General features: G+C 47.4%; 2 protein-coding genes across 14 annotated transcripts in view; one reads left to right on the top strand and one right to left on the bottom strand.

The window, feature by feature from the left end:
* The window catches only part of MCM3AP (minichromosome maintenance complex component 3 associated protein), a 54,913-nt gene extending 44,013 nt beyond the window's left edge, over positions 1 to 10,900 (bottom strand). For all 4 annotated transcript variants that reach the window (XM_011285717.4, XM_023238588.2, XM_003991346.6 and 1 more), the window contains exons 1-6: positions 9,688 to 10,900; positions 9,239 to 9,462; positions 6,945 to 7,023; positions 6,568 to 6,712; positions 5,267 to 5,457; positions 1,222 to 1,361 (exon numbers count right to left, since the gene is read on the bottom strand). In XM_011285717.4, the coding sequence (XP_011284019.2) occupies positions 1,222 to 1,361; positions 5,267 to 5,457; positions 6,568 to 6,712; positions 6,945 to 7,023; positions 9,239 to 9,462; positions 9,688 to 10,900 (1,992 nt within the window). The remainder of the gene's footprint in view (positions 1 to 1,221; positions 1,362 to 5,266; positions 5,458 to 6,567; positions 6,713 to 6,944; positions 7,024 to 9,238; positions 9,463 to 9,687) is intronic.
* A 95-nt stretch (positions 10,901 to 10,995) lies between these two features.
* Positions 10,996 to 21,330, top strand: YBEY (ybeY metalloendoribonuclease). 10 transcript variants are annotated; one of them, XR_006584700.1, is made up of 7 exons: positions 10,996 to 11,971; positions 12,668 to 12,918; positions 15,284 to 15,412; positions 15,912 to 15,972; positions 16,427 to 16,495; positions 17,649 to 17,753; positions 19,753 to 21,330. XR_006584700.1 is itself a non-coding variant. In XM_023238589.2 (6 exons), the coding sequence occupies exons 1-5, from the start codon at positions 11,470 to 11,472 to the stop codon at positions 17,733 to 17,735; spliced, it is 1,038 nt and encodes a 345-aa protein (XP_023094357.2). In that variant the 5' UTR covers positions 10,996 to 11,469; the 3' UTR covers positions 17,736 to 17,753; positions 19,753 to 21,327. The 10 variants fall into 10 exon arrangements, 5 of the variants coding, with proteins under 5 accessions (XP_023094357.2, XP_023094358.2, XP_044892411.1 ...); XM_023238589.2 differs by lacking the exon at positions 15,912 to 15,972 and having other exon boundaries at positions 19,753 to 21,327; XM_023238590.2 differs by lacking the exon at positions 19,753 to 21,330 and having other exon boundaries at positions 17,649 to 17,934.
* Positions 21,331 to 21,371: the final 41 nt, after the last annotated feature.

The following is a 21,371-nucleotide window of genomic DNA, read 5'->3' as shown; positions in this document are numbered from 1 at the left end:
ACGTCGGGCTCTGTGCTGACAGCTCAGAGCCTGGAGCTTCTTCAGATTCTGTCTCCCTCTCTCTCTGCCCCTCCCCTGTTCACACTCTGTCTCTCAATAATAAATAAACGTTAAAAAAAAAATTGACAAAGGATCTAAAATGGTGATTTCTGAGAAACAGTTTGGGAACATGCATTGACATACATATGTTCAGGACCTTGAAAAAAGGTCATACCGTCTGATGTAGTAATTTAATTCTTAGGCTCTATCAGAAGGAAATAACCTAAATACTTTAGATTCATTATACACAACATGCCCAGTAGAATCATTAATAAAATTTAAATATTAGAAACAGCCTATCTAGTGATTGCAAAATGGTAAGTTTTAACAGTTACATAAATCAATTAACAGGCTGTCATTTAAAACATGCTGAGTTACGCCTGGGTGGCTCTGTCAGCTGAGCATCTGACTCTTGACCTCGGATCAAATCATGATCCCAGGGTTGTGGGACAGATCCCCACACTGGGCTCTGCACTGACAGCACAAAGCCTACTCTCTTTCTCTCTCTGCCCTTTCCCCCATTCTCACGCACTCTCTAAAATAAAAATAAATAATGCTGAGTTTATCAAAACACTCACAATATAATATTAAGTGAAAAATGTTCACACAGAATTGCATCTAGAAGATAATCTCAAGCGTGTAAAACACATACATAGAAAAGGGTAGGAATACGGGGCACCTGGGTGACTCAGTCGGCTAAGTATCTGACTCTTGATTTCGGCTCAGGTTATAATCTTGAGGTTTGTGGGTTTAAGCCCAGCATCAGGCTCTGCGCTAACAGTATAGAGTCTGCTTGAGATTCTCTCCCCATCTCTCTCTCTCTCTCTCTCTCAAAATAAATAAATTTTTAAAAAGAAATTTTTTTAAAAGGGGTACTAATAAAATTGTGAAAAGAAAAAAGATTTTTGAAGCAAATCTCCTATCTACATCTATAGAGAACCATGGGGTCCGGTCACCTCATATAGGATTGTTTAGTGTACACCTCACAATAAAAACAATTTAATATGAACATTAAGAGCACATCCCCACTACCCTCTAAAAAGGTAAACACCCAAACCAAATACCAATATATACAAAAATCACAAAAAAGTTCCCCCCCCCCCGTGTATCCCACCTCCACCCTGATGATTTAAATATGGACAACAGCCTAGAGAGCAACCCCAAGAGGACATGGGGCTCCACCTGATCAGTCCCTGGGACCACTTCAAACACGCTCAGCTGGCTCCGGGTCTCCCGCATGTACCGCTCCTTCTCAGGACACATATCTGGGCACGTTCCAACAAAAGTTCTTGCTTTGTCCAGGTCAGTTCTTTTTACCCGAGCTAAATGATGACAAGTAAAAAATAAGAACGTATCACACAGTTACTAGGAACCCAGAGAAGTGTGTCTTTATGACGATAAAAAGAAAAAGGAAAAGAAAAAAAGAAAGGCAAACACTGCAAATTACAAAGTAAAAGAAATATGTTTTAAATGCTGGGCCTATGGAGTGCCTGGGTGGCTCAGTCGGTTAAGTGTCCAACTTCAGCTCAGGTCATGATCTCACAGTTCGTGAGTTTGAGCCCTGTGTCGGGTTCTGTGTTAACAGCTCAGAACCTGGAGCCTGCTTTGGATTCTCTCTCCCCCTCTTTCTGCCCCTCCCTCATTCTCTCTCTCTCTCAAAATAAACATTTTAAAATAAAGCAGAGTAAAAAGTAAAGTAAAATAAAATAAAATACATAAAAACACAATACAATACAATAAATCAAATCAAATCAAATCAAATCAAATGCTGGGCCTAGAAAAAAGAAAGCATGGCCTATCACATCAGGCACCAGGGCATCCAGGCCCATGAAGACCCCTGAGGAGGCCTCATCCCCCCTGCAACAGCCACAGATTCTCACTGCACCCTACAGGCAGGGGGCACACGTGGCTGTTCGTGCCTCTGGTAATGAATTCAAAGATAGTCATGCTGCAGTATGTTTGTTAAAAAGATCAATTTGTTAACTGTAAATATTCAAAATACACTAGTACTCTAAAACTCAGTATTTCATCACTTTTTTCCAGCATGTCTTTAACAGGATTCACCTAAGAGAATGTACCCCGGTCCTGAAGTGAATAAATTATTACCTTCCATACAATTTCTTACAAAAGTATCTTTTAAACGAAATGGAATGCAACAACTTCACAGCTCAAAACATACAGGTTCAGTCAGTTAAGCCCTGGACTTTGGCTCAGGTCATGATCTCACGGTTTGTGGGTCCGAGCCCCACATCAGGCTCTGTGCAGACAGCTCAGAGCCTGGAACCTGCTTCAGATTCTGTGTCTCCCTCTCTCTCTCTGCCCCTTCTCACCTCACACTCTCTCCCCCCCCAACCTAAAATAAATATTAAAAAAAATTTTTTACATATACACATCTTTTTATTCTGAAAAATTTAAATACCTACTAATTCTATTTGGAATACAAAAATTCCGTTCCTGGGTTTCAACAACAACAAAAAATCACCATGTCAATGACATGATGCGTGACGGCAGCTTTTATTACCATGTTAAGGAGGCACTGTGATTATTCCACTTATTCACAGCTTCTAAAGAAAGGAAAATCCGGGCGCCTGGGTGGCGCAGTCGGTTAAGCGTCCGACTTCAGCCAGGTCACGATCTTGCGGTCCGTGAGTTCGAGCCCCGCGTCAGGCTCTGGGCTGATGGCTCAGAGCCTGGAGCCTGTTTCCAATTCTGTGTCTCCCTCTCTCTCTGCCCCTCCCCCATTCATGCTCTGTCTCTCTCTGTCCCAAAACTAAATAAAAAACGTTGAAAAAAAAAATTAAGAAAAAAAAAAAAAAAGGAAAATCCTACAGCTAAAATCTAATTTCAAAAAAACTTTGCAAAGAAAAACACAAATACTTTTTCATTTGTGCTCGTTGCACATATATATTTTTTAAGTTTACTTATTTTTGGGGGGAAGAACGAGCAGGAGAGAGATAAAGAGAGGAAAAAAAGAGAATCCCAAGCAGGACCAGCACCGTCAGCACAGAGCCCAATGCAGGGCTTGAACTCACGAACCAGGAGATCATGACCTGAGCCAAAGTCAAGAGTCAACTCAACTGAACAAGCCACCCAGGTGCCCCACACATATTTTTGAAAAGTTAATAGGATACTTACTTTTTAAATAGCTAATATACATACACAGATCACACTCCAAAGGTATAAAAACGTCCTACATAAAATCCCCCCCACTTTCCTCCTGAGTCAACATGAACAGATCCTTTCACACCTGCACTATTTTATGCACACGTATGCAAGCACACTCACATGCGTATGGACACACACACACTTCCTACCCTTATTTATACACAAATGGTAGCATACTACATACTTAACACACTATGTTTTTATCAGTTCACAATAAATCTTCATATTTTTCCATAAACAAAGCCTAATCTTCCTCCAGGCTGTTTAGAATCCTGCTACGTGGACAATCGATTCCCAACCTTTGCCATCACAAACAACCTATGTGTGAATCTCACACACAAACATATGTGTGGTACTGTCCATGGGACAGATTCCTGCACACGAGCTGCTGGGTCAAAGGCACAGGCTTTCCTAAGGCTAAAAGATACTGCCAACTCTCCCTCCTCCACAGGAGTGCAGCCGTCCCCAGCCTGCCCAAGGACACAGCATCAGGGCACAATATGGAGATGCCACTCTGGGAGATGCATCGCTGTGGGAGGGCGTGGGCACCTTTCCCTATGTTTAAGAGCCAACTGGTGACACAGCTGACCCTTGAACCACACGGGTGTGAACTGCACAGGTCCACTTACATCTACAATACTATAAATGCACTTTCTCTTCCTGAGGATTTTTTTAATAATGTTTTTCTTTAGCTTACTTTACTATTAGAATGCAGTATATAAAACACGTAACACACTAAGCACGTACTAATCGACTGTTTTTGTTATCAGTAAGGCTTCCAGTCAACAGTAGCCTATAGGCAGGTAAGCATTTGGGGAGTCAAAAATCATATGTGGATTTTCCAACTACAAGGGAGACCGCACCTCTGACCTTGTGTTGGTCAAGGGTCAGGTATACTTTCTTTTCTGTAACTTTTCTGACCACCTACTAATTTCTCTATTGAGTTAGTCTTTTTTTTCTTTTTTTTTTTTTGAGAGAGAAAGAGAGAGAGAAAAAGAGAGGGCGCCTGGATGGCTCAGCTGGCTGAGCGTCTGACTTCAGCTCAGGTCATAATCTCATGGTTCATGGGTTCAGGCTACACATTGGGCTTTGTGCTGACAGTGCAGAGCGTGCTTGGCTGCTTGTCTCCCTCTCTCTCTGTCCCGCTCCTGCTCATGTTCTCGCTCTCAAAAATAAATGATTAAAAAAAAAAAAAAAAAAGCACATGCGAGTGGGCATGAGCATGGGAGGGGCAGAGAGTGTGTGAGAGAGAGAGAGAATCCCAAGCAGGCTCCACACTGTCATCGCAGAGCCTGACGCGGGGTTCGAAACCACAAACTATGAGATCATGACCTGAACTGAAATCAAGAGTTGGATGCATAACCAACTAGGCCACCCAGGCGCCCCCCAAGGGCTAGTCTTTTTCACACTGATTTCCACAGTTCTTTCTGTATCAGAGAAATCAGCCCTTTATGATATGAGTTACAGATTTTTCCCCTGGGTTGACATTTCTTAGTTTTATTTGTGGGGATTTCTGTCAAACAAAACATTTTGATTTTTGTTTAATATGTGCTTTCTAAATGTCTAAAAACTGCCCTTTAAAATGTTTAATTTTAAAAAATGGTTTATAGCTTTCCTCCCAAATAAAATTCAAGGGGCGCCTGGGTGGCTCAGTTGGTTAAGCGTCCAACTTCGGCTCAGGTCATGATCTCACGGCTCGTGGGTTCGAGCCCACATCAGGTTCTGTGCTGACAGCTCTGGGCCTGGAGCATGCTTTGGATTCTGTGCCTCCCTCTCTCTCTGTCCCTCTACTCCCAACGCTGTCTCTATCTCTCAAAAGTGAATAAATGTTAAAAATAAATAAATAAATAAATAAAGACATATCTGCATTACATCTACATCTATGCTCACCTTCTTGGGAAACTAGTAAACAACAAAGTTACATGCGGCGCGTCGGAGGCCTAAGGCTCAATGTCAGTGAGCCTCCACAGACAGCAGTCACTCCCTCCTCACAGCTCCCAGAATGACCTTGTCATGACCTTAGTGAGGTCTCTGAACCTCTGCTGAGATGCACCCACAATACCTTGTCGCATGATCCTGTCCCTCTGGTCAAGCAAGCGGTACTTCTCCTCAGATGTCTCAGCCACAGTGCCTATCAGGGCGCTAAGAGATGACACACACGGCCCAAGACCCTCGGAGCCCTCAGAACCCGAATCAAAAGGGTCTCCCTCAAACTGATGGGTCTTTAGAAGACTTGGCTTCTTCACTGGAGAGCTACAAACAAAGTAACACATTAAGGGTCTTGTATCCATCAAGCATTTCTGTCATTTCCGCTTCTGGATGCTTTCCTTATTCAAGATTTTCTGCTCCTCCAAAACTGAAACTAAAATCACTAACAGGAGACGATGATGATCCTAATGAGAAGTGTAAAGGTGTTATTATTTTTCACTGTGATTTTCAAATTTTGAAACATTCCATACTTTCTAAAAATGAGAGGAGCCCGTTTAAACATGTGAAATGAACTCCCGCATATTTCTATCTCAAAAAAATGAAATTCAGCCTGGGGGGAAAAACCACTTTTACACCATGAAGAAATCGTGTGTCTACATGTTTTCACACATAACTTCATTCCCGCAGAAGGATGTACTAAAAAGACATGAGCACTGCTTCCCAGCTTCCCCATTTTCTACCTGGCTTTCAACACTCTGGGAACTTGAATGTTGAAGATGTGACTGGCTGAGGGAGAAGAGAAAAATCAAAAGCAAATCAGCAACTAAAATGCTAACTGTAAAATGAAAGTAAGGAAATGATACGCTGACCAAAATACACCAAGGACTAAAGAGCAGCAGCCCGCTCTGTGGAAGGAAGAGAGGATCACGTGGAAAGGGGGCTGGGGAGGGAGGCTTTGCGAATGGATATCCACTGAGGCCGTGTGAGGCACACACCATGTCCCCACTCTGGCCTGAGGGCTGTACACTTGTATAGTTCCCCAGCTATAATGTGGCCAAAAGGAAGACCGCCTCACCATGATAAGCTAGACCTACAGAAGGTCATATGGGAAATTGCTAGAAGTAGCTACTAGGAAAACTTGGTTATTACAGCCAATTAGACCTCTCAAGGGAACAAGTTGCTTCTTATATACTGAGTACAACAGCATGGGGCATGGAACTGAGTGGGACGAGCCCAGTGGCCGTCTCCCCCTTGCCCTCTCGCCATGTCCTACTCTCCCTCTCCCAGGCCCCCATTCCCCATGAAACCCTCCTCAAGGGTCAGCGTACCACCCACTTCCCAGCCATGCTCTGACATGAATGCCATCAAGGGCACAGAAGTCAAGGAACCCACACGCCACCGTGTCCAACAGTCCTCAGAAAGAACCAGCCGCACCTTTTACTCAGGAGGCTGACAGCTGCAGCCCTCCCCACAGGCTTGCTAAGAGGGGAGTGCTGAAAGGATGCGTCCTCCGGGCCCTGGCCAGTTTCGCCGTCACCTGGCTTCTTCTCCTTCAGGGAAAAGGGCTTCTTATTGGGACCTGAGGACACAAGAGCACAGAGTTTATGAACCACAAGTCTGACACTAGATTTTACTTGTGTTTGAAAAAGTAATACTCTCCTAATTGTTACGGGAGATTCCAAAGCAGCCCAAAGAAACACTCTGAGACACAGGATCCACGGACAGCCAGCCCCGCCCTGGTGCTGGGGAAAGCTCAGTGGGCAGTCCATGCAGAGCACTGGAACCCGCACCGGGAGTAACCGGGAACTCACTCAGTTTCTTCTTGTGCCAAAAGACAGCCATGTCCTTATGCAGACTTTTCCCCTTCTTCCTAGCCAGGGCTGCAGATGCCTAGGGAAACAGTCCACACCACAACGTATGAGGACGTCAGACCAAAGGAAATGAAATTAAAACTTCAAATGCAGTAGCAGAATTTGTACAGTTTTGTACAGAGCGAAGCCTCCATCCACTACATGTTCTGACCACACAGAACCACGCATGGTTCTGACCACGCATGTTCCAGTCACAGCAGCCACGGTCCTCACCTCTCTTACCTGTCTCACAGGCATGGATTTGCTCCTCTCCTTTTTGAAAGTAATGACTTTACTGTGATAGAACCCACAGATTAGCCTTGTTGGCATTCGGTGAGGTGACTCTCACCATCTGATTACACATACAGTAATACAGTAAACACATACGGTATTGGAAAGATTGCCAAGTCACACTTAAAGACAAAAAAAAAGAGAATGACACACGTGGGATACATTTTATCACAAAATCAAGTACGTTTTAGTATACCCATAGACAAACCTATGAAAAGGTCTAGAAAAATACACATCATACTAGGTAACCGTGCTTGCTCTCAGGTAACAGGAAAGATGAGGGTAATCAGGAGACCTCAGCATTGTATGTATCAATGAACTACTTCCTACAACAATGTATTTACACACCTATTTCATAAATATTTTTTTAGGGTTCAGCTAGAAAAGTACATCTCAATAGTCAAATACCTTCAAAAACAAAACAAAAACGAGGCATATGACCCAGCACTCTACTTTAAGTGTATACCCAAGAGGATAGGAAATATTTGCACACCTGTTCCCAGAAGCATTATTCAGAATAGCCAAAAAGCAGAAACAGCCTCTGTCCATCGACAGATTAATAAAGAAAAATACATCTACCCAATGGAATTATTATTCATCCATGAAAGGAATAAAGTACAACCACACAAACACTGACAACGTGATGCTGACCAAAATAAGCAGGACAAATACTGTGATTCCACATAAATGTAATTTCTAGAATAGGCAAATTTAGAGAGATAGAAAGTAGATTAAAGGTCACCAAGGGCTTGGGGAAGGAAGAAATGGGAAAATACTACTTAGCGGTTAGGGTTACTGTTTGGGATGATGACAAAGTTCTAGAAATAGATAATGGTGATGGTGGTACAACACTCTGAATGTAATTAATGCCACTGAAATGAAAGAAAAAAAGAAAGAAAGAAAGGAACAAACAGCAAAAACTCTAAAGCTATGGAAGTATTTTGGCACAGAACTTCTACTCTCAGGAATTTAAACAAAGGATGTAAACCAATCAGAAATACATGTACAAAATGTCCACAAATAGAAAATTAACCAGGTAAGTAAACAGGACAGAATGCCATACAGCACTTAATTCTCTTCTAATTAGGCTATTTATTGATTTCAGAAAATACTGAAGATTACAACCTGAAAACATAAGCAAACAGTATATGCAGCGTGATCCCATTTGTGTAAAAACAACGTGACTATGTGTTTACAATATTAACTAAAATATTCATAGTTCATTTCAAATATTCATATTCATTTGGTTTTTCCCCTACATCATCACTTAAAAGAAGTATGAAAACATGCTTTCCACTTTACAAACTCTAAAGTACTTTTTCCCCACAAGAAAATTCAGAAATAATAAAAACATAACGCAACATAGTGTGAACAATCCCCGTATGCATACACCCTACAACTAATGCGTCATGCATATGTGTGCTTATATACATATTTAAAGTCAAGGTATAAACCAGATAAGTAATGTCAGTTATCCTGGAGGATAGGATTACATGGGGATTTTTTCTGTATTGTTGGAATGTTTACAGTGATTATGTACTATGACCAAATAAAAGAAAATCAGAAACAAACAAGAAAACTCAATTTTGAAAAAATGCTATGTGATTATAGAGCCAAGTTGAGAATAAGGTATCTGAGTGCTTGCCCATTCTAGCAAGTAAGCGATAGATTAAAATATAAGTTTTAATGGGGCACCTGGGTGGCTCAGTCGGTTAAGCATCCAACTTCAGCTCAGGTCATGATCTCACAGTTCGTGGGTTCGAGCCCCAGATTGGGCTCCTGACAGCTTGGAGCCTGGAACCTGCCTTGGATTCTGTGTCTCCCTCTCTCTCTGCCCCCCAACCGCTGCTCACGCTGAACATTAAAAAAAGTTAAAAAATAAAATAAATAAAAAATAGGTTTTAAAGTGACAAAGGTCACTCGAACTTTTTCTCACTCACATTAAATTTGTTGGAAATACTCACATGATCAAAAAAATATACCACGGCAAGCTTTTTGCTGCGCCTGGTATAGATGCGCTGCACTTTAGCAATTTTACCAAAGTGTTTCTCCAAAATGGTTCTGTCGTTGAGATAGTCAGGGATGTTCTTGCACTGGATAGCTGTGATTTCAGCAGGAGACAAGCCTCCAAGACTGTCTGTGCTCTCGCTTCTTTTACTTTGACGCCCAGGTGTTCCTCTTAGAGAATCTAGGGATAAGAGAACGGGCACAAAAACGTAGCAGATGTCACATCTCAAATAGGAAGCACCAACTATGTAAGAGCAAGGTAAATGTTTATAGATACAAGACATTTTCTTCCTATGTTAGAATTCCTAATGTTTACAGGAAACTTACCAGAAACATTAGACTCAGGGAAATTTACCAAGAACAAGCCAGCAGCATTTACTGGATGGCACACATTTTTAGAGCTCACCTTCTTTTTTATCTCTACTTTCAGTTTCCTCCTCCTTCACACCTGGGAGCCGGGAAAGTGCTGAGGAAGACTGACTCCCTCCTGGGATGGCCACGGGGTCATTTTCCGTGGACTCAGTACAACCAACTTCCTTTTTAGATTCCTTGTTGCCAAGACGACCTACTTCTTTATTGCTTTTGAAGACATCCTGTATCGTTCGACCAAACAAGGTGCCTCCCCGGGGTCGATTCAGGCGGACAGGTCGTTTATCTGGAGGATGATCTCCCCTAGACAGAGCGTCCACATCTTCTGCTCCATCATGGCCATGCCTCCTTGGGGAGCGATCCTGGTCCTCCTTCCTTTTCAGTCCTTTCATGAGGCTGGGAAGTGGCTCCATTTGGGACATACCTTCTTCACATCCTTGTCTGACCCCGGTTTTGCTAACCGGGTAGGGTTCTCCCAAAGACCCTGAAGATATGGGGAAGCTAGTGAAGCTACTATTAGAACTTCCAAATAGTGATTTAGGGCCTCTCTTCTCTTCCTCTACATTTTGGTTTGACAAAGCAGAGGCAAAGGCAGATGATGAATTATTACTGTTAACTGGTTTTGAAAAGGTGAAATTTGAATTGCTAGCTGTACTTGTCACCTGAGAAAAAGAAAATGGTGCCAGTCCCCCAGGTCCGCTACTAATGGGGTGAGAAAATGTGAAAAATCCAGAAGTAATTTGACTCTGAGTTTTCTCAGGCTCAGATTCAGCCCCCAATATTGGTCTGAACACTGAATTTTCCAGAGGTTTAAAGCTAAATTCTGTTTTCCCAAAACCAGAGCTTGTTATTTCTCCAGTTTCTGGTCCAAATGTAGAAGTACTTGGGAAAGTCCCAAAGTTGGATGATTTAAAACTAAATCCTGGGTTTCCAGGCACACACGAACTTGAAGGCCCAGAGGCAGCTACAAAGGCTGGAGTGTGTTCAAGTCCTGAAAACAGTCCAACATTTGAGGTCTGGGAAAATCCTAATGTTTGTGCTGAAGAAGAATGACTTACTCCCGAAGATGTTGGAAAGCTGGATACCTGTGAAAATCCTGACGTTTTCCCAGATAACGTATTGCTTTGTCCGAAAGGCGAGGGCTGACCAAATCGAAATGGCGGCTTAGCCTGAAATGTTCCTATGGAACTACTGGAAGACGCTGGAAAAACCCCAGGCTGCTGCCCACTGAAAGGATTGGTTGGGTTCATCTTCTGATCCAAGGTAGTGAATACTATGTGTACACAAGTTGTTCTCTTCTTTAAACAGTCTGTTCAACTAGGAAGCCACCCTCATCTTCACAATAAGCTGGAAGACAAAAATTGAGATCATCCCAGCTATGTCCTGCTGGAAGACTGAGAAGATAATTTTTAATCACATGTCACACTCTAAGAATAATGGAAAACTGGGCAAATCAAAGGGTTAGGTATTATTTTCTGAGAGCCAGTGGGGGGTTTGTGGGGAGGGCTGGAGTAGAGGGTGGAGAAATAAATTACTTCCTTACTGGAGATTGAAGCGTGATGCTTCAGACTAAGGAAAAATTCAAATCATTTTCTGAATTGGTAAGTTCACGAAAAAACTCAAATAACAACAAGAAAACGAATGTAGTCACACTTTTAAAGAGAGGAGTTTCTCCAAACTTATTCCAACCTCCATAGCCAGAAAGCTACAGTGTAACGCTGTTAAGAACATTAGTGTTGCAGTGTTTTCTAATTTTCTCCCAGCAACCAGAACACTAAATGTTCTTCCCAGATATAGAAATAGTGTTGCCATACCTGCGATGACCCAGAAACCGGCTCAAAGGACGAGTGCCCCGCAGAGAGGCCGCCCCCAGACCCGAGAAGGGCCGGGAACGGATGCCGCGCAACCAGAAAAGACCCGCCCCCGGCCCTCGGCGGCCGCCCGCGCCCCAGGCCCGCTCGGCGGACTACAGGGGCGCGGTGGCGGGGCGGGGAGATGGCGCAGGGGAAGGAAGCGGCCTCCACCCAGGTCGGGCCCCGCGCCGCGCTCACCATCCGGCTCAGGGACTCGGAGACCCGCCGCCTGCCGCCGCCCCGGGGCCCCTCGGCGCCCGGCTGGAGGCGCAGACACGGATCGCAGCCGCCGGAGCCAGGCCTTCGCTGCGCGCTGCGGAAAGAAAACGCAACGGACCAACTTCCGGCCCTTCCGCGCGGCTCGGCCCCACACTGACTCCGCCACACTCTGGTTCCGCCCTCCAGCCGGAAGGCCTGAGGGCTTCCGGCGCACGGGATGTCAACGGGGCCCCCTTGGCTTCGAACCTGGTACGTGAGCCGGTGGCTTTCTCTCTAAAGTGGGGCGTCGTTCGCACCCCGCGTGCTGCCCGTAGCCTGCGTGCGGAGCCTCGGTGCCACGCTGAGTGGTCCCTTGGGAAGCCCCCGACCCACCCACCCCCCACCCCCACCCCCACCCCCACCCCCACCCCCGGCGTCCCCCTAGGACTCACGCCCTTCGGCCCTACCCCTCCCCCCCCTCCGCTCACACACACCTCTCCATAGCACCCTCCACGCTCCCCCCATATGATCCCACACCTCCCCTCCCCTCACCCCACACCTCCCCTCCCCTCACCCCACACCTCCCCACTCCCCCTCACCCTATAGCACCCTACACCTCCCTCTCCCCCCATCCTGTACAACCCCACACCGCCTCACAACTCACCGTACTCTTCCTCCACCTCCTCACCCGCGCCCCAACCCGGTTTCGTTATTAATGGCCCCTTCCTGACTACAGGTCCTAATTTCCTACCTGCTGTTCCATTCTGGCAGGCCTGACTCTAGGACTTCCTATTATATGCCTTCATTTTTGTATCTTTCTTATGGTAAAATGTAAATCCCCTTAAATTTTTCAGTGAGTTTCACAAAATAAAATGATGTGAGGTCTGTATGTGTTTTTATAGAATTTTATAGAATTTATTGCCACTTTCAATTACTGATTTGTGTTCTTTTAAACTTTGACCACAGGCTCCTTTTTAAACATTTTTAAAGGACATGTTGTTCTGAAAATGAGTTTGGTGCTTAGAAATCTGCAACGAGCTGTCCCCATCAGGAGAGCGCCTCTTCGCAGGAAGTTGGAGATTGTGAGGAGTATATTAGGGGTGCAGAAATTTGACCTGGCGATCATCTGTGTTGACAACAAGAGTATTCAGCACATTAATAAAATCTACAGAGAGAAAAATCTGCCAACAGATGTGCTTTCCTTTCCATTTCATGAGGTAAAAAGTATTCTCCTCTTGTCTGGCCCATCTTCTGGTGTAAATACTCTGATTTTTAAGTTTTATTTTGGAAACTTTAAAATAGGGGCACCTGGGTGGCTTGGTCCGTTAAGAGTCCAACTCTTGATTTTGGCTCAGGTCAAGATCTTGCCATGTGGAGACTGCTTGGGATTCTCTCTCTCTCTCTCTGCCCCTCCCCTGCTCTCACTCTATCTCTAAGTAAATAAATAAATAAACTTGAAAAAAAAAAAAGCGAGAACTTTAAAATATACACATGAGGGGAGCCTGGGCGGCTCAGTCAGTTAAGTGTCTGGCTCTTTGTTTTGGCTCAAGTCATGATCTCATGGGTCTGTGAGTTAGGGTCCCTCTTTGGGCACTGTGCTGACAAGCATGAGTCTGCTTGGGATTCTCCTCTCTCTCTGTCTCCCTCTCTCTCTGCCCCTCCCCTGCTTGCACTCTCTCTCAAAATCATAACCGTTTAAAAAAAAAAAAAGTGTACACATGAGTAGAGTGCAGCATGACCAGCCCCTGTTGACCAATACCCATCACCCAGGGAGAAAAAGCGATTGGTGCCATCCTTCAGAAGACCGTCAGTGAGTTTGAAGGGGAGTGAGTGCTTCTGCAACTGTGTGATTCAGTAACAAGTATGGTAGGGTTGAAAAATTTTAAGAACACTGAAATTTTCACTGAAAATGTAAAATAACACTGAAGAAATATTTTCTTCTTTTTTTTAAGTGTTTATTTTTGAGAGAGAGAATACAAGTATGGGAGGGGCAGAGAGAGAGGGAGACACAGAATTCAAAGAGGCTCCAGGCCCCGAGCTGTCAGCACCGAGCCAGATGAGGGGCTCAAACCCACAAACCGTGAGATCATGACCTGAGCCAAAGTTGGACGCGTAACCGACTGAGCCACCCAGGTGCCCCTGAAAAAATATTTTCAATAATAAAAGATAGTGATTAGGTTATGAGCTGCATCATGAAATGACTCATTCAAAGCCATTATCAGTAGCAGCATCCAGACCTTTTTGGAAAGCAATTTGGCAATATACTCCAAGAGCATTTGAAACATATGTGTACTCTTTAATCCACTAGTGTCACATTTAAGGAGGGTAAAGCAAGAAAAGGAAGAAGACAAAATGTTATAAAAATTTTAAATGTTCAGTTGATTTTTTTTCCTGATGGGGAGGAAACACCCTAAATACCCATCCACATGTGACTGGCTTAGTGTGAACAGGCCTCAGATTAATAGACTGGGGGTTTTTTGGTTTTATGTAGGAAGATGTGGAAGATTGTTTAGGACAAAATAACAAACAACAGAAATACAAAATTGGACTGATGTGGATTTGTGTGATTGTGCACTGGAAAGGATGAAAGAAGGAAAGTAACTCCTTTAACAAGGTGGAAAAGATGTAGGAATGTTGGGGTTCAGAGCTGACGGCCAACAAAGAATTCTTGAGGCATCTTTGGTGCAAAAAAGGTAGTTTTATTAAAGCACAGGGACATGACCCGTGGGCAAGAAGAGCTGCACTGGGGTTGTGAGGAGTCACTGATTTTACACTTTCAAGTCAGGAGAGGGTCAGGGACAGGGGAAACCTCCAAGGAAATTTGGAAACAAGGTTTCCAGAGCCCTGAGGGGGTTAGCTATTGTAAGAAGAAGTTAATTTACTTCTGTCTTGTAAAACCTTACTTACGAGACCCTTCAAATATATATCAGGGGACCATATGCTTGGAGGATGATGGCTAACCTATATCTTGGGGACTAGAGATGAAGGAAGTTTCCAAAGGAATTTCCTTTTTTTTTTTTTTAAACGTTTATTTATTTTTGAGAGACAGAGTACAAGCGGGAGAAGGGCAGAGAAAGAGGAAGACACAGAATCCAAAGCAGGCTCCAGGCTCTGGGCTGTCAGCACAGAGCCCGATGCAGGGCTCAAACTCACGAGCCGCGAGATCATGATCTGAGCTAAGTCAGACGCTTAACAAACTGAGGCATCCGGGCCCCCCTCTAAAGGAGTTTCTATATGTTTAAAGAAGGCTTACAGGATCCTGGGGGGTCAGGCTAAGGTTGCCTTTTGCCCCTAGCAAAGTGTCATCATGGAGGCAGCTGAGCTCATAGAGGAAAGTCACTCTGCCTGTTTCAAGGGACTGTCAATGGGCTGTAAGTTGTAAGGAAATTTTTTTTTGCCTTTCTTCTCCACATCAGAAACATCTGAAGTCACTCGTAAACAGTGGCTCTACTGTGGTTCCCCCACTCCTCACCTGCCTTGGGACTGATGAGTAGGGGTCTTCCAGAATGAAATGTGTAGGCCTGTTGTCGGGTTAGTGTTCCTGAGGTCGTGCTCTCCGAATCTGTCTTTCCTCATTTATAGAATGTAAAAGCAGGTGAACTTCCCCAGCCTGATTTTCCAGATGACTACAATTTGGGTGACATTTTCCTAGGAGTGGAGTATATCTTCCAGCAATGCAAAGGGAATGAGGATTACTATGACGTCCTTACCGTAAGTGGGAATGAGTGCTGGCCCCTGATACCACAGCCGTGTCCTTTGCCCCGGGCCTGGGAAGAGGTCATGGGTGGGACGCTGGCACCCGCACTGCCTCCCGTGTGGGACGAGGATTATTGGGGGAGGGAGACCTACGAGTAGGGGCTGTACCCTCTCTCGTCATCTGGCAGAGAGAGGGAAGAGCCTAAGCCGAGCAGTGTTGGGTGAGAGGAGAGGACAGGAAACATGTCGGAAGCTCCCGGAAACAGCCTTGTTTTTCCCTTTTACCTCTGGAGCTCAGCAGGCTGTGTAGCTAACTCAGACCTACTGAATAAGCTCCTTACAGAACTGTCAAAGTAGATGGGATTGTAGCCTCTAGGACCTTCCAGATCCCACTCTCCTCAGCTGGATGCAAAAGAAAGGAGGGGTGGTTCTGCAGAGCGATCGTATTTTAACTTCCTCATGGATTCGATTGAGGTGTTTTTCTTTGACCAGACAGCCCCTGAATTATCCCTAGGGGATCCTGGAGCTTCTGTGTGACTTGAAGCAGAGCTTCCCAGCAAGAGCCATTGTGACAGGTGTTGGGGGCCTGCTTTCTGGGGTGGGGGTGGACTTTCTGGGAGCAGGAGCCCTGGCACAGACAGGACTGCTCAGCATGGGGTTCGGCTGCAGGGTCTCTGCGGCCGGCAGCCATGCACCCCACAGGCTGCGGTGGGCATCCACTTCCGGCACCCCCTGCCACACCCCAGAGATCCAGTGCCTGCAGGAGAGGGCCGGCCCGCCGCTCCCACCACCCTCATCCCCCCACGACAGGGCTAGGCCGGCCACTCTCCTCCTGGCCGGCACTCCACTGCACGTAGGCACCCCTCTGCACGTAGGCACCCCTCACAGCCCCAGGTACCCTCCACCCCTGGGTTCCTAAGCTCCCACCACGCATGGGCTGAGTTCTCCCTTCCTTCCCTGCTCCTCCTCCTCTGGCACATGGCCTGCTCGTGATCAGTCCGTGAAACAGCTTTTTAATTCTTCTGACAGGTGACTGCCACCCATGGGCTCTGTCACCTGCTGGGCTTCACACACAGCACGGAGGCTGAATGGCAGAAGGTAGGAGCTGTCCTCCAGTCCTCCACCATATGCACAAGAGGGCACACCAAGAACCGGGGCTGCCTAGCTATCTCCTGCAGTCAAGTATGAAGACCAGATTTGGAAAACAAAACAAAACAAAACACAAAGGCAGTAAATTAAGGAATTTTATAAAAGCTTATTTCACAAAAAAAGACTAGCAGTGTTTAAAATATCGGGCTCCCCCAGTGCTACTAACTGTATTACTTATTCACTGTTGAAAGGAACGACTGAATAGAGAGACCAAATTCTGTAAGTTCTATAAAACTCTAATGGCTTAAAGTTAAAAAATCTTCAGAAGAGAAATTGTGATGTTATTGATCAGTTGGGAACTCAAATCATGCAGGCGTCTGATAGGGACCTATCGGGTGAAGTTACTTAGCCATTCGTATCCTTCAGAAGTGCCAGTGTATCTACCCCATGTATAAGGTTGTGTGCTGGTATACGTACATGTTGTTTTTAATAAGCTCACATTATATTTGTAGTCAAATGATTGGGTTCTCTGGAAGGCATCAAAAAACTTTTTCAATTAACAAGAGTCCTTGATACAGTTGTCCTCACATCCAGTCTATCTCAGGCTGGGTCGCCTGTGGCCACACCCCTCCAAGTCATAGACTGACCCCGATGAGGCCCCTTCGCCCCCCTCTGGCAGCATCTTGGAAAGTCCGTGTTGTCACCGCCAGCAGGGACCCCAGCCCTCCTGGGACTTCCTCACCCACCCACCCACCCCCACCACCACCACCCCCACCCCTGCAAGCACTGACCACCCTTTCCCCCAGGAGGGGCTGTCCTCATGTGTCCCCCTCCCACATTTCCTGGGCCCCACTGACTTGTCTGGCCCGTTCTGCAAGTCCAAATAGGGACTCATCTTCTTTTACCCAGGGCTACTACTTCAGCCCCTGGCCCCCAGTCCCTCCCGCTGTCCCCACCCGTCACCCCACGGGCAGCATGTCCACACTCCCTGTGCAGCGCTGGGTGAAGGTGAGCGGAACCAGGTCCTGCACTTTGAATCTGGGAGAGTCCACACAGCAGAGGCTCCTCATGCCACAGCCATGGGGATGGGCTTCCCCCAGAGGGCACCCCTGGGGCCAGGCCACGAGGCAGTCCGCAGTCACTTTCCATTCCCTTCTTTCAGATGTACCAGAAGGAAAAGCAGGTTCTCGAGGAGCTGAGCCGGCGCACCGGGACCAGTCTCCAGCCCCTAAGCAGGGGCCTCTTCTGACTGCTGGAGGCCCAAGATGTGAGTGGCACCTGAGGGACTCTCCAGCACACAGGGACACCATGTGGAGGGCAGATGGACCCTCACCTTCGGGCCCTGAGGACCAGGCACGCCACCAAACTGAGGGCTCTGCTGGTTGCTACTGCCCCGTGGGGCTGCAGAAGTGACTAAGTATAAAAAGTAATGTCCATTCATGTCTTCATTTGGAAGCCAGCAGACATGTTATTTTCAGTATTGCAGATAAGATAGTCCTAAACTCTTAGAATGGAGACGTGGAGCACAGGAACTTCATCCGCCTGGGGTTCTGCCTCAGGCGAGAGGCATTCTTCTCTCCTGCCTGTGCAGCCTGCGCAGGAAAATCAACCAGGCGGCCCAGGGCAGGCACGCCCCTCACCCTCCTTCCTACGGGAACCCTGTTGGATTCGGTCCCCACTTACCCCTCGAGAGTGCTGTGACCTGGTACCTTCATGAGGGGAGACACAAGGCTGACCCTTAGGGTGGCCGCAAGGCCCAGGACCACCTCAGTCACGTGACCCACAGCAGCCATCTCCCACCCGTCCCATCTCGTGAGGTGGTTGCAGCCCCGGCTCGGAGCTTTGCCTGTGGACTCTACCTAAGGCCTCTTTCCTGACATGACAGGAGCTCTCGAGCCCTGTTGGCCCCGTTCACCCGCTGAGTGCAGTTAAGTGTCTCCTGGCTCCGGGGGAGCCCTGAGCTCCAACTGCCACATCCCATCCTCTTTCCTGTGTTTCTTGCCTTGTCCTCTGAATATTAAACCCAGGAGGCAGCACAGACCTTCACCCAGAGCTGCTCATGGGCCCAGGGCATCATGGGAGCAGACCATGGGCTGCTGGCTGAGCCAGCCCGGGCCTCCATCACTCGGACCTCCCAGGTACCGGTGTTGGCAGCAGCACCGTGACCCCTGCAGAGGCCGTGGCAATAAAACAGCCTCTCGGGGACTCTGGCCCCAAAACCAGGGATACTACAATTCTGAGAATTTGGTTTCTCCCATGAATCCATCTCAAAAGGTGAAAATGCATTTCCCACTGGATCTGCCATGTCTCCACTTGGACTTTCCCCAGGCACTCAGGGACACAGAGGTGGGCTCGTGGTGTTCCTGAGTGCTCATGGGCTCTGCGCAGCCTGCCTGTAGCCAGGGAAGCTGGTTCTCAGTGGAAAATCGAACAGCAAAGACCAAAGATGACCCCACAAAGCTCTTGGCGTTACGGTTCTTTTTAAGAGAAGGAAGGGGTCCTGAGACCTGCCTGTCCTGTCAGCAGGCATTTCAGATGCTCCCCCGTCTTCCGTTACAGCCAACCCCCATGCATCTCTGGTCACGTGGGGCTCAGGAGATCTGCCAGGGATTGGGCCTCAGAACAGAACTGCTGGGGGCTGGGGGTGAGGGATCCAGCTTTATCAGGCAATGCCTAGTGCTTCCCAGGGGCCTGGTCACTCGTCCCCCCTGCAGCCCATAGCAATGACCTTGGCGTCCAGACCCCAGCCCCCATGCACCCAGACTCCCCACCCCCGTCACGTGTGCACTGAGGCTGGCCTGCATCTGTCCTGTCAGCAATGACCGGCTTTTCATTGGCATCCCCTCCACTGTGAAGTATTGGTTTTTCTTTTTTATTGATTCAGAGGGATTTTTATATATCATTGAAAACAATAGGGAATGTAAGCCAGTGTCCTTCTGATCTAAATCTGAGAAAAGGCTGCCCCATCCAGCCATGGAGCTCTGTCTCGGCTGTCTCATTCCCCTGGACACTTCTGCCCGCCCCTGAGCTGGCCACAGTGCCCTGATTCCAGAGCTTCTGCAAACCCAGCCTCTGCTGGGACAGGCCCTTCTTCCTGCTCCAGGGGTCCCTTGGGTTCTTCAGCCCTTTACTCTCCCGTGTGGTCTCCAGATTCAGCTCCTGAGTGCCAGGAAACACTGGAGTCTCGATTAGAGGCACAGTAAGTCTGCAGAGCAGCTGGGACATTCGGGCTCCAGGCCAGGCCTACATGGTATCTCGTTTCACAGGTCTTCGACTTCTCAGCACCCCACACCAAGGGGCAGGAGGGCACGGCCATGAGAAGAAAATGGTTTCTTCACTCATACGTCTTCTGACATGAAGTGCTAGGAGTCTGTGCAGACCCCACAGGTTAAGGGTTCAGTCCCACAGCACTGCCCCCACTTTGGAGCAGGGTATAGACGCCTCTGTCCGCCTCTACCACAGATCAGGGGACTGCGGGGGTTTGGGGCTCTGGACAGAAGTGGGGGTGAAGACCAAACCTGTAGCTCTTACAGCACACAGTCAAGTTCTGCACAGCCAGCCTCCACCCCGTGCTCGAGGCACTTGGAGCTCAGACCCCCCTCCCAGGCAGGTTTGTAGCGGTGTCAGAAGTTGTGACTGCTTCCGTGTTCACGGCTCTCTTCCAGGGCCTGCTCTGACCTCTTTAGCATCCCCAGGTCGGCCTGCGCAGAACCAAGGGGACCCCCCCCCTCCCGTGAGGGCTGCCTTCACCCCTGTGCCCCACATCAACTGTGATCCCACTTGATGCCCAGTGGTGCCTTGCTCTGTCCTGTCACAGCACAGGACGCTCCTCGATGCAGGAAGATGTTTCCTTTATCCCTGTGGACCGAAGGCTCCTGAAACCCTTGTAATTTCTTGGGTGATAGGCATGTCTTTTGTTCTGAGGCAACTCTTAGGGGCTCCTGGGGGGGCCCCGGGCCCCCAGAAACACCTGCCATGATTGGAAGCTTATTAACTGTTAGCCCCTTCCTCCCATCCCATTCTCCAGAGAGGGAGAAGGGCAGGAAATACTTAGTCTATCTCGCAGGCATGCCTACGAGAGGAAACCCCCATAAATCCCAGTAGCGCAGGGTCCCAAGAGCCTCCAAGTGAGTAAACACATCCACACTGAAAGGGTGACACACCCCAACTCCACGTGGTGGAGGCTCCTGTGCAGGGGACCCTCCCAGACCTGCCCCACCCCTTATCACATCCTTCAACTGCCAAATGTGTTTCCTGAGTTCTGTGAACAGCTCTAACGAAGTAATCGAACCTGAGGAGGGGGTCATGGAACCTCTGCTCCCTGACCCGGCAAGTCAGGAGCAGGGACAACTGCACTTGCAGCTGGCGAGGGAGGTGGGGGGCAGTCTCGTGGGACTTCATCCTCATGCAGGTGGACAGTGTCAGAACCGAGTTGGATGGCAGGACATCCTGGTGATGCCGGAGAGGACTGGTAACTAGAAGTGACAGAAGTGCCTGTTCTATGTGTGAGTAAAGGACATTCACGAGGAAGGACTGGGTTTTCCTCACTCAAGACACCGACAAAACTGAGTTTTTCCAATTTATCAGGCCATCCAAAGACATCCAACTTCTGTCTAAACTTCCTCCCTGTATTTAATTAATAATTGTTTTGAGAATTGTTGAGAATTCTCAATTGTGTTGAGAAAAGCCATGTTAGAAAACATCAATGTTGGGACGCCTGGGTGGCTCAGTCAGTTAAGCGGCCAACTTCAGCTCAGGTCATGATCTCACGGTTCGTGTGTTCAAGCCCCATGTCAGGCTCTGTGCTGACAGCTCGGAGCCTGAGCCTGCTTTGGTTTCTGTGTCTCCCTCTCTCTCTCTCTCTGCCCCTCCCCCACTCATGCTC

Source organism: Felis catus, chromosome C2 (genome assembly GCF_018350175.1).
Source record: "Felis catus isolate Fca126 chromosome C2, F.catus_Fca126_mat1.0, whole genome shotgun sequence".
Classification (NCBI taxonomy): Eukaryota; Metazoa; Chordata; class Mammalia; order Carnivora; family Felidae; genus Felis; species Felis catus.
Note: the sequence above shows the minus strand (reverse complement) of the source record. Positions and strands in the feature narration are given on the sequence as shown.